The sequence below is a fragment of the Salminus brasiliensis genome, chromosome 2, assembly GCF_030463535.1.
Source record: "Salminus brasiliensis chromosome 2, fSalBra1.hap2, whole genome shotgun sequence".
NCBI classification, from domain to species: Eukaryota; Metazoa; Chordata; class Actinopteri; order Characiformes; family Bryconidae; genus Salminus; species Salminus brasiliensis.
This window is the reverse complement of record NC_132879.1, coordinates 4800660-4813335: the sequence shown is the minus strand read 5'-3', so window position 1 is coordinate 4813335 and position 12676 is coordinate 4800660. Positions and strand designations below refer to the sequence as shown.

Here is a 12676-nt window from a genome sequence, read left to right as displayed (position 1 = left end):
AGGTGCAGGATGGTGACTGGTACTCAGTAGTGTATGAGTTTACTAGTAGTGGAAAAAAAACTCACTAATTGTAGCCTTATCTTTTACATGCTTTAATTTGAACTATAATGGTGTTTTATGTTCAACTCTTTATGGTCAGTTTGGCCTATGCTGCTATGATGTTCTGTTGAATTAAAATTGGGGTTGTTCCGATTTAGTGGCTGGGGGTCGGGGCAGATTCAGGCATATTTCAGTGGATCATGTATCGACTATTTTAATTCCAAACAGTTTGAATTCTTTGTTTTAACCACGATTTTCAGAACATTATCTGGTTGTACATTATTCTCAGCCGGCTGCAGCAGTGCGGACGTTCTCAGAAGGTAAATAAAGAGTTTAGAGTGGAGTAGTGTGGAGCTATTTTACAGTGGAACATGAAAACAGACCATAATATCTGACCATGATATCACTGAAACAATCTGTTTTACCAGCCGGAGAACCGGAGAACCACCTGCCTTTCTCTGTTTTGAAACCAGCACTGTAGAACCCATTCAGAACCGAGTGGAGGCTAACACACACACACACACACACACACACACACACACACACACACACACACACATACACACACACACTATAGAAAGCCACATCACACATAGCACATTCACCCACTATAAACCAGTTATTACACACCAGTAGTCCCACAACCACAGATCAGTCCAGAGTGTGTATCATTACACACACACACACACACACACACACACACACACACACACACACACACACAGTGATTAGATTAAAGTGATTAGACTGCAGTATGTAAAGGAGCTGGGAGCTGATTGGTCAGGGAGGAGATCAGACTGGATTATAAGATAATAAACACTATAAAACATAATTTTAAGAAAAGTCTCGACTAAACTAAATCAGTCAGTTCAGAAAGTCTGATTATAGAAACTGAGACTGAAAATAAAGGGATTGAATAGACTAATCAGCAGCTCATCTGATCTTAACTGTGGGGCTGGATCATTTATACAAAGATGGTTAATGTGAAAATTTTGAAGATGAGTGACCGCATTGGTGCTTCTTCACCTTGATTGTTGCTAATAGAATCAGCTGATTTTATTGGCCTACCGGTAAACACTATATGTCTATCTAACTGTTTGTGGACATCCCTTTTAATGAATGCATTCAGCATACTTTAAGTTGCACCCATTGCTGACACAGATATGCAAATGAACACACACACACAGCTTGTCTAGTCCCTGTAGAAAGGTATTGACAATAGAATAGGACTGTCTGGAGCAGATATACATGAACTTATTGGCAGACTATATAATTTATGGGCTAAAGGGGTAAAATGTGTTAAATGCCATTAAATCCTCACAGCAATGCTCCACCAAAATCTAGTAGAAAGTCTTTCCTGGACAGCAGAGACTATCATTACAATGAATGAGCAGGTGTCTCAATACTTTTGTCCATATGGTGTATACTCTATATACAACCCATAGAATAGCAGGAGGTCCTCTCAGTCAAACCACACCCTTTAGTTGATCCAAATAAAGACTGAAAGACTCTGCCCAAAACTACTCCCCCTCACCACAGTCACACACACACACACACATGCACACAGCACATACACACAGAGGGAGCAAGAAGTCAGTGAGCTTGTACTGATATGAAGCCGTGTGTTTGCACTTGCCAGAAATGGTTGGATGCAATGAGTGTGTAAGTTTGATGTACTCTTAGGTCTTTGTATCTGCTGAGAACTGTTAGTACACTGCTCAGTTTCTGTGTCCGTTTCTTTGACTAGGAGGTAGAGAAGGCGAAAAGGAATAAGGTGGTTCATATCGCCATGGAGATCATGAGCTCAGAGAAAGTGTAAGTATAAAGAAAATATCAGCATTATCATATTAAAACCTTGTAACCTATATATAAATATGTTAATATAATATGCCAATATATCGACTGGATGTAATGCCTATAAATTCTTGTGTTTCACAGATTTGTGGATGTTCTGAAGTTGCTGCACATCGTAAGTCCTTATAAATGTTATATATATGTTCATATACAGTACTGTGCAAACGGTTCAGTCCCCTGTGAATATTAGAATAAAAAAAGCTGCTTATCTGGGCAGTAAGTGTTGATTTGCTTAGTAAAACACTAATAACACTCCTACAGAAAGTTGTGGTTTCTATGTTCATTAAAACATCTCCAAAGTTCTCCTCTTGGAGTCTAGTATTATTTAGAGTTTTCCTCTAACATCTTAATAAATGGTAAATCAGGTGAGCTGGGGATGAAATTGGCTGGGGGCGTCCAGGAGACACCTGAAACCAAGCTTTGTTCTTCAGACTAGCTCACAAGATCTCAGCTACTGTCTTCAGAATGAGAAGCTCTTGTTTCTGTTTACTGTATTTATGTTCTGCATCTGTTCTCACCGGATCTGGTGTTTCTAAAGTGGAAGCTCTCTTATTGCTGAGAGACATGCTTTTAAATAATGTGATTAGGTGCCTAAAACATCTGCACAGTACTGTATAAACAGCCTTATGAAAAATGCACTTACTTAGAAAAGAACACATATTTTCATACATATTTAACAAATATTTATTTATGTTTATATTGCAAGAGTTCTGAGTTTGTAGGAGTTTTTGCTTTGGATGACATTTTTCCCTGTCTGATCACTTTCAGTCACCTGAAAGGCTCAAGCATTGTGTAAACACTGAAACACATACTTGTGCACATGCATACACACACACACCTGTCTCTATATTTCAGTCTGGAGTGTAATGAGTTAGGACGAGTGGAGCCGGCACAAGGCTTAAAGAGGATCAGAGACAGAAGGATGGGGGGATGAATGAAAGGAGAGAAGGAGAGAGAGATATGCAGAATGAAAGAGCGTGTGTAGCGCAGTGAGAAAGCCGAGACCAAAATAGAGAGAAAGGAACAGGAGGCAAGACGTAGCGAGACAAAGGAAGAGAGAGAGAGATTTTTAGGAAAGAGGTCACACCCACCCTTTCTGCTGCCCACGCAGTTGGCTGTGACCCCTAACAGCTGCCCATAAGTGTGTGTGTGTGTGTGTGTGTGTGTGTGTGTGTGTGTGTGTGTGTGTGTGTGTGTGTGTGTGTGTGTGTGAATGAGTGAGAGATTATCCTCATACCAGAACTCTTAAATAGATTCTCCTGGGCTCTTCATATGAAAACTGATCTAAATAATAACTTGGGGAATGAAGAACTTGTGGTTGTATAAACTGTGTACTGCTATGCAGGTTTCTGTAGTTGTTTAGCTTGTTCAGTAATCTGGTTGTGTGTTTGGTTGATTTAGTGTGTTGAACTGTGCTTTTTAGGACATCCTATTAGAACACCCCATGAAAGCCGTGTCTTTTTGGACAGATAAATTAAGCATATAGAGAGCTTCATGTAATCAATACTGGGAGATGGAGGTAATCTAACTAAACACATACAACTGGAGAAATACTATTAGAAATGCAATTTTATTTTCTTGTAAAGTTAGGACACCCCCACATTAATTACTCCTTCAAATGTGTCAAATTAGAATCAGGTGCTGCAAATGATCAGGACATGGTTAAAGAGCATTTTGGTGGAGCCTTGGAGTCTTGTTTAAACCTCAGATATTTAGTTTGGTTTGCTCCTGATTGTTGAAGTGAGTGGCAATGATCACTGTGGCCAAATCCAAAAAGTTCTCTGAGGCCTTCAGAAAGAGTCTAGGAAGGGTTTTTAAAAATCTCAGCTGTTCCACTGTCCGCTAAATCATTTACAAGCGAAGAACATTTAAAACAACTGCCAACAGGGCCAGGTCAGGACGTCCTAGCACGTTCAGCCCAAGAGCAGACCTCAAGATGTGTAAAGAAGTCTCCAATGTCATAACCTACAAGAAGCTCCTATTATAGTTGATGTCAAAGTACAACATCCAACATCAGAAAGAAGAAAAACTGCACAAATTTGACTTTCATGGGAGTTGTGCAAAAGGGGAAACCCTTGCTGATAAAACAGCAGCAGCACATGCTCTCAATGTTCTTCTAGAGGCATGTGACATCAAATTTTACTGGGTTGGAATACTATTCTGAATGTTTTCACTGACTTCTGCATTCCTGTGTGGATGGAGAGACTTTTGAAAACACTGTTGGTGTGTAATTCTGCACTTCTCTGTACCACAGTCTAAGCTGCTGACACTATGACCTGAGGATCGCAAGTTTCTCTGCTTCAGCATCAGTAGCCAGAGCCTGAGAGGGAACAATAGGCCATGCTCGCTCTGGGTGGGTAGATGGCTGTCTCTCCCTTCATCACTCCCATTGTGATGCTGGGCGACACAGACGTCTGTTGGCCGATATCAGAGCTAGGGATTCAGAACTTCCCTTCAAGTGTGTTGGCCGACTAGTGATGTTGCATTGGCAGCAGTTTGATAAGAGACAGTGGCATGTACTTGTCCTCACCCTCCTAGTTCACTCTTCAGTCAGGCTCTTTAAAATCTTTCATTATAGATTACAAAACTTTGATCATTCCTAGTGTAGATACCTTGGCTGTAGCATCTCTGTATTTGCCCTAGGACTTTCGGGATGCGGTTGCCAAGGCGACACGCACCAGCGTTAAGCCAGTGGTGGAGGAACGGGTGCTGAATCAGATACTGTACTACCTGCCCCAGCTCTACGAGCTCAACAAAGACCTACTCAGAGAACTGGAGGAGAGAGTGGCACACTGGTAAACACATCCTCTCTTATACACATGCATATTAATTCCTACTTAGCACATTAAGACATAATCTTTCATCACAACTTTATTTAAATGGTAAATACAGTACCAACCCTGCGGACGTCACATGAAAACAACGTTAACATTAACATTTCTTAGTAATCAAACTCTGTGTCCTCTCTAACAAACAGGTCAGATCACCAGAGGCTAGCTGACATCTTCGTACAGAAGGGGCCATATCTGAAGATGTATTCCACCTATATTCGAGAGTTTGACCGCAATGTGGCTCTCTTGGATGAGCAGTGTCGCAAAAACCCCTCATTCGCTTCAGTGGTGCGGCAGTTTGAGGTAAGGCTATATGTGTAAAAGTGTGTCTGTTTTTGCTTATGTGTATCTGACAGTTTGTGGATATTCGTTTTTTCACACCTATAAGTTTTATAAGTTTGCTTTAGTCCGAATCGGTTTGTGAACCTAGGCATTTTTTCCCTTGGTTTGGTTTGTTTTCACACAGAGAACAAATTACAAGTGCACCAAAATACGTCAACAACAAACCACATGAGACCATTTTCTCCATTTATTGATCAGATCCTGTCTGGGGCGGGATCAAGAAAGTAAATACAGGAAGAAGGTCCTGTGTTCTGGACTAGTTCATATTTCTGTGCAATTGAACATAGAGCAATGGTAGAGATAGCATCTGTTTATAGCTGTAGTAATTATCTGGGCATTAAACTAAGGTAAACTAGCTACAGGAGCCGTTGAGCTTAAACTTGTGGTCCGCATCCGACTTACTCCGACTACTGTATTTACACCTGCCCCTCACAACTAATCGCACCTAGGATGAATACGAAGCAGAGTCCAATTTAATCTGACTAATAGGTGCCAGTGAAACATTTCCTTTGTGTGTAAATCTCATTTAGAGTTGTTATTATTGCCACTGTTTATAATAAAAAGTTATATGATTCCGTGAATGAGCAGGTGTCCCAATACATTTGTCCATTACTATAGCTTATATATACACATTTTTGTTTCCACAAATAATGACTACAATTTCTGAATTTACGTAATTTATTTATTTATCCAGAGCAACTCACAATTTAGTCATGCTAAAGAGATGTAGCCTGTTATTTGTATATAATTATTTCTATAGAACGCAGTTCACTACATGGAAGACAGTGTTTTTATGCACTATGCGAAGCTTCTTAGGGTTATTTATAGCCATGAATTCATTAATTAGTTTATTTATTATTTAGCCTTATGCCATAGACTGTAGCTCATCAATGTGCAGTCAGTATTTTAGGTTGTATTTCAGGTATATTTAGGTTAAAAAATCAAATGTTTCTCTAATGCAGTACCAGCTTCTAAACTTCCCAAATGAGTGTCCACTAAATGTGTCCACTGGACTGGATTTAACTGTCACTGACCCAATAAAAGACATTTATGAGCTCATACTGTGTGTGTTTCTCTTTTTCTCTGTGCGGTGGCAGACGAGTCCTCGGTGCGCCAGTCTGGCTCTGAAGCATTACCTACTGAAACCAGTGCAGCGCATTCCACAGTATCAGCTCCTCCTGACAGGTAGAGGGCACCATTCTGCTCCCAGTCAGAAAAAGAATATAGTTGCTGTCATAAGAAAACTCTGTATTTCAGAAATGCTAACTTAATATGAGCAAGCAGAAATGTTATTCAGCAGTCAGTTACCCTAAATGTGTAAAACATTTTTGAACACTTGTTTTCTTTCCTTTGTGAATTTCTGAAACGCTGCTTTTTATAAAGGATTAAACAGGGGTATTGCCTCTGGCAACTTCATTATATTGATCATCAATTAATAATATCATAAAATCAATGTTTCTTAAAAATAATAGTTTATAAAACATTGAATGGTTTGCTTTTCAAAATTTCTGTTAGTCTTTTGGATACCAGCCAGACTGTGTTCAGACTCCAATATGATTTAAGGCTTTCACAAATTAAAGTTCCCAGACTCTTCCTCAACAAAGTGTGAAGGGCAAGTGTGGGGCAGCATGTGATGCCGGGTTGTGTTTTCACCTGGAACACAGCCAGTGTTCACCCTTATTTTGCCTCAAAGATCCACTTCCATTGTTTTGCATGTTGTAATTTGCATCATGCAGGTTACATGCTTATTTGATATGATATATGACCTATAGTTAGGTTGACCTGATTTGTTAAAAATTACAAATATGAATATAAATAAATAAATACATTGTAATATTTTCCCACCATCTTTTTCAGATTATTTGAAAAACCTTCCTGAAGACTCCTCAGACTACAAAGATACACAAAGTAATGACCCAGCATACACACAAGCTCACGCATTATCATTGCCATTGGTTGCTGTTAGAATAAGTCATGTTAGCGATTTGATTTTTGAGTTTTAAAAACCTTTTTATGTTTTTGAATAGTATCTCTATACTCAATACTGTAGAAGTTCTGTTACATGTTAGAGTAGTTTAACATGCCTGATCCAGCCCATAATGGTCTTCAGAAACATCGAAGGAGCCATATTTGGTTTGGAAGTAAAGGCCAACAGATTTTTAGGGACAAAATCAGGCACCTGGTTTTATAAGCAGCACAGATTCAATAGATTACAACTTTCATGAGGTGTAGGGGCTGGATTTGAAGCGTAATGTGAGGACATGGTTTGGCAGTAGATCATTTGAGGTGAAATATTAACAAAGTTAATAAAGATCAGCGTGGCTCTGCAGCTGCGTCCCTAGACTGTCAGAGCACTGTAATAATATATAGGTAAAAAAAAATCTGATTTTGATTAAATCTGAAATTTGAATAAATTTAGGTCATTGATTTGCTGTATTGTCCTTGTAAACTCAATCCAATTTCAGAATGTTTAAATTCTATTTGAACTGTGGTGTCCAGACCAGTGCAAACCCCTTTCAGTTTAGTACGTTTTAGTACTGGGGGGGCTCAGAGTGGGGCGTAGATGAATATACTGATACATGGCATATATGGGACTATCCCCTCATCATTAAGTGCCGCATCTGCAGTGACTGGCTTCACATGTATTGGCAGAGACGTATTAAGTATTAATAAGTGGTGGGTTATTGGGCAGTCTCAAATTGGTAGAAAAAGGGAAAAATTCAACAAATAAAATTTTAAATCATACACCATTAAAACTGGCATAATTTATTTGGTTTAACCTTTTAGTATGTAGGTTATTTAAAGCAGATCAGAACTTCTTTTTCTTTTCCTTATGTTTATCCAGCTGCCCTTGGTGTGGTGAAGGAAGTTGCAAACCATGCCAATGACATAATGAAACAAGGGGTATGACATAAAACACAACGACATACACATTGCGACAGCACTGTATACAAACTGCAAACTGATTTAGTGTAATTTAGTGTAATTGCTCTGTGGAAGTCTCATAAAGTCAGATTTGCCTTATATCTGAGATAATGAGCTTAAACTGAGATTTATTGTCCATGAGTGTGTGTGTGTGTAGGGGGGGTGGATGCAATCTGTCTGATCTTAAATCCCATCCCTCTCATTTCCAGTGTTTTCCTCAATATTTCCTTTAACAGCCTTTTAACATATTACTGTTTTTAATGCTTAAGGCTTTTACAATTAAAATAAATTCTAGTCACACAACTGGTCCTTCATGTTTAGTATTATTCATTTTTAGGCCAGTAAAACATCAGACTTCTTTTACTTTTCTCCTTTTTAACATTCCTGTTAACTATGCTTTTTTCAATCTTCTTTCAGGATAACTTTCAGAAGTTAATGCAGGTTCAGTACAGTTTGAATGGCCACCATGAAATTGTACAGCCCGGAAGGGTAAGTGTTGAAAACTACTGCGCCTATAAAAAAAAAAAAATTCACCCCCTTGGATGTTTTCCTATTTTGTTGTATTCATAAATGGAATCATGGTCAGTGTACTTTGGCTTTTTTTTTTTACAGGAATTAAAAAAAAACTTTAAAAAAAACTAATTTAATTGTTAAAACAGATTTCTACAAAGTAACATCTATTAAGTAAAAAAAATCTAATATAAAATAAGCAATTGCATATATATTTATCCCCTTTAAAGTGACTGACCTAATTCAACAAAGGTCCAGCAGACAATCAGTGCTTGTAGTCTCACAGTTAGTGAAATGTATCACCTGAGTGCAGTGAATGTGTTTCAAGTGATTGTAGTATAAAGACGAAATGTCTAGAAGGTCCAGTCACTGGTTAATCAGTATTCCTGGCTACAAAAACACCATAAAGACAAAAGGACACTCCACACAACTCAGAGAAAAGGTTATTGAAGAGTATAAGTCAGTATATGAATACAAAAAAATCCCAGTCATGAGCATCCCCTGAATATGGATGGAATAGAGCAGACCATGTTTCTCACAGACTGAGTAACCATGCAAGAAACTAATGAGGGAGGCCGCCAAGACACCCATGACTACTGGACCTCTGTTGGTCTGTTAGGTCAGCCAAATGGGGTGAATAATTTTGCAATCAATTATTTTAGGTTAGATATTTTTATTTAATTTAATTTAATTTACTTTACTTCATAGAATAAAAGCCCAGTTACATTCAATATGATTCGATGTATAAAAGCAATAAAAGGGAAACACCTGAGGTGGTGAAAGTGTTTTATAAACACTGTACTCTATCCACACCCTACCCACCCTCTGTCTTTCACAGTAAAGAAAAGTCATAGTAGATTTTGTTGCATCTTTTTGTGTAGGTGTTCCTTAAGGAGGGTACTCTTATGAAACTGTCCAGGAAGGTCATGCAGCCTAGAATGTTCTTTCTGGTAAGAGGAAAACAAATGTGTGTTTATACATGTGTGTGTTTGTGTGCAGTAATTTGGGCATACATGTGCATCTGTACAAATCAAGCTTATGTGTTTTTGTCACACAGATGTCCCTGACTTTGAGGGATCTATGGTTTCTTTGTTGTAGACATATGGACTGTGTGGCACACAGCTGCTAGTGATTTGTACTGCAACTTTAGCCGTAAAGCGTGACTGTACAGCAAATCTAGAAGCATATAAGAGTCTAGACAAATATATGTTGGAGTTATTTATAATAAAACAAATTACTGATGTGATTTATCTCTCTTTTGCTTTCTATGTCTGTCTCTCTCTTGCTTTCTCTCCTCTGTTGTGCATGCTTTCTCGTTCTCTCCACAGTTTAATGACATTCTGTTGTACACCACTCCAGTCCAGTCTGGCCAGTATAAAGTCAACAGCATGCTCTCCCTGGCTGGAATGAAGGTCAGTTATCACACATTATATGCTTGTGTACAAAACCTTGCATCTCCAAAATAGCAACATTTTGAGGACAAAAAAAATCATTTAGTCCTAAATGTAAGTTTAAATAAGAATGTAAATAGTGTAACATCAGAGCAAGAACCACCTGATCCAAGAACAGTTTTTCCTGTGTGTTGTTAAACTGGTCTCACCTGCAACACCAACCACAACCTAAACACACGCATACAGATTGCTACCAATCACTCCGCTCCACTCCACCAGCTCAGGGAACTCCCTCTGCTGTACCTAAGCTGTGTACTGTGTCTCATCTGAACATTAGCTGCTGTACTCATTACTGCTATTTGTGATGCTGTTTACATCCCCAGATTGGTCTGCCTCAGCATGCACACCTGAACTTCCTGTACTCTCCCATTTACACACACAAAACATCACTGCTCTACATAATTATTCATATTTTACTATGATTATAGTAACTCAGTCTGGACCTTAATGACTTCCTGTGCTGTGTTTTGTCTATTGCCCTTGCACTATTAAACTACATCCTTACCTATTACTGCACTGGAGACTTAGCTTTACAGTGTAACGGTCCCTGTATTGGTATAATGACAATAAAGTTGAATAGAAATGAATGGAATTTGTGTTGATTTGACTTCAATGATATATAAAATGTGCCTTTTTTCCAGGTCAGCAAGCCCAGCCTGGAGGCATATCAAAATGAACTGAACATTGAGAGTGTGGAACGCTCTTTCATTCTGTCAGCCAGGTGAGATACACACACACACACACACACACAAACACATATATACAGTGTGTATATAAGCTCATTTCCAAGCTGGTTTCAACTTGTAAAATGTGTGTGCAGCTCGGCCACAGAGAGAGATGAATGGCTAGAAGCCATCGCCACAGCAATAGAAGATTACACCAGGAAGAAGATCTCTTTCATCTCCAGCCGAAGCCAAGAGGTGTGTTTGTGTGGGTGTGTAGTGGCTGCTGTATGTGTGTACAGTCGATTGCAAAAAGAATTGTGCAGCTGCTCATCTGATGTTGTTGATGTCCTCAGTGTAATTAACATTAATAATTTTGTCTGTTGCTTGAAGTCTGAAGGTTTGTCTGTTGATGGTCCTCCACTGGGTTCTAAAGCTCCTATCTGGATTCCAGACCTTCGTACCACAATGTGTATGATCTGCACATGTGAATTCACACTCACCTGGAGACGGCATCACTGCCGCGCCTGTGGCAAGGTCAGTCATACTGACACAGAAATATTCCTTAAGCTCTTTGTTGTTGCATTTGAGCGATGGTTTGGCCTCAATCCAGATTGACACACTTTTCTTTCTTACCCAACCGTGCTTTCTTTGTTGTCTGAAGTTTGCTTTTGTAGTTTTAGAACTGCACTGTAACTACAAGGCTAATGTAGCTAACAAGTAATTGAAACTGATACCCTACCAATTAGTGGGGGCCAAATCATAACACACCCACCTTCAACTGTTTTAAGAATTTTGTCCATGTTTATGTGGTCAACGGTTTGACATTAAACATGTCTGTGTTACATAAATTAACAACACAATACTGTTAGAGGCAAACCTTTGGTGACTTGCATTATATGTCCAAACGTTTGTGTACACCCCTTCTAATGAATGCAAATGCACACCCACAGCTTGTCTAGTCCCTGTAGAGAAGTACTGCTAATAGAATTGGACTGGAGCAGTTTAAAATTAACCTATTGGCACCATGCTGCTACCTAATGCCAGATGTGGGGCCTAGAATGATATAAAGGTGTAAATACCCCCAGCATTGAGCTATGGAACAGTGGAACTGTGTTCTCTGGAATGATGAATGATGGATGGGATGAGTTGGGGAATTGGGGATTAGGTAGGGTGGTAAGCATCCAAAATCCTGACCTCGCTAATGCTCCTGTTGCTGAATGCAATCAAATCCTCACAGCAGTGCTGCAAAATCTAGTATAAAGCATTTCCTGGACAGTAGAGACACTTACTGCAGTGCATTTACTACATTGACTAAATTGATTTTACATGAAAATGTATTTGTGTTTTTCACAGGTTGTGTGCCAGGCGTGTTCATCAAATAAATATTACCTGGAGTACCTGAAGAATCAGCTGGCAAGAGTGTGTGACCAGTGCTATGCCAAACTCCAGCAGAAAGATAAAGGTTTCACCATTATCACCTTTTCCCCACTGACAGATTGTCAGCTCTTACTGTAAATTCTTATCCTGTTTCTCACACCCTCTCCTCAGGGGACCAGTCTGGAGTGTGTGTTTCACCCAGTGGGCGAAGCTCAAGCTCAGCGTTCTCCTTCTCTAGGAAACAGAAGAAGATTCCTTCAGCACTGAAAGAGGTAACTTGTAACACTGTTTTTACAACATTATGGCAACACTGTTCTAACATTTAGAAGTCAGTGTTCTGGAATTGTGAAATTTTATAGCTTTTAAGTACTTTCTAGAAGCTGTAAGAGAGTAAAAAGATTAGATGTGTTCTATATGATGCCATGGTCGGTCCTGTGGAAGTAGTATAACATCAAAACAATATACAATAGTAATAATAATAATAATAAATATAATATTTAGAACTTATAAATATTTAACTAATTTGAAAAGTCACGATCAAATCTAAATTTATAACAAAATATAAATAAAGTGTAAATACAGTGGCATGCAAATATTTGGGCACCCCTGGGTAATAGTTTTATTAGTGATGTCAACCTCAAAACTCAGATTTTGAAACTGAATTGATTCATTTCAAGCCGTT

General features: G+C 38.8%; 1 protein-coding gene across 2 annotated transcripts in view; it reads left to right on the top strand.

The window, feature by feature from the left end:
* fgd6 (FYVE, RhoGEF and PH domain containing 6) overlaps positions 1–12676 on the top strand; it is a 30024-nt gene that overhangs the window by 13388 nt on the left and 3960 nt on the right. For both annotated transcript variants that reach the window (XM_072674176.1, XM_072674177.1), the window contains exons 4-18: positions 1787–1854; positions 1978–2008; positions 4537–4688; positions 4871–5027; positions 6164–6251; positions 6924–6974; positions 7912–7970; positions 8409–8480; positions 9383–9451; positions 9830–9913; positions 10594–10673; positions 10773–10872; positions 11008–11151; positions 11971–12079; positions 12166–12266. In XM_072674176.1, coding sequence (XP_072530277.1) covers positions 1787–1854; positions 1978–2008; positions 4537–4688; positions 4871–5027; positions 6164–6251; positions 6924–6974; positions 7912–7970; positions 8409–8480; positions 9383–9451; positions 9830–9913; positions 10594–10673; positions 10773–10872; positions 11008–11151; positions 11971–12079; positions 12166–12266 — 1365 coding nt within the window. The remainder of the gene's footprint in view (positions 1–1786; positions 1855–1977; positions 2009–4536; positions 4689–4870; positions 5028–6163; positions 6252–6923; positions 6975–7911; positions 7971–8408; positions 8481–9382; positions 9452–9829; positions 9914–10593; positions 10674–10772; positions 10873–11007; positions 11152–11970; positions 12080–12165; positions 12267–12676) is intronic.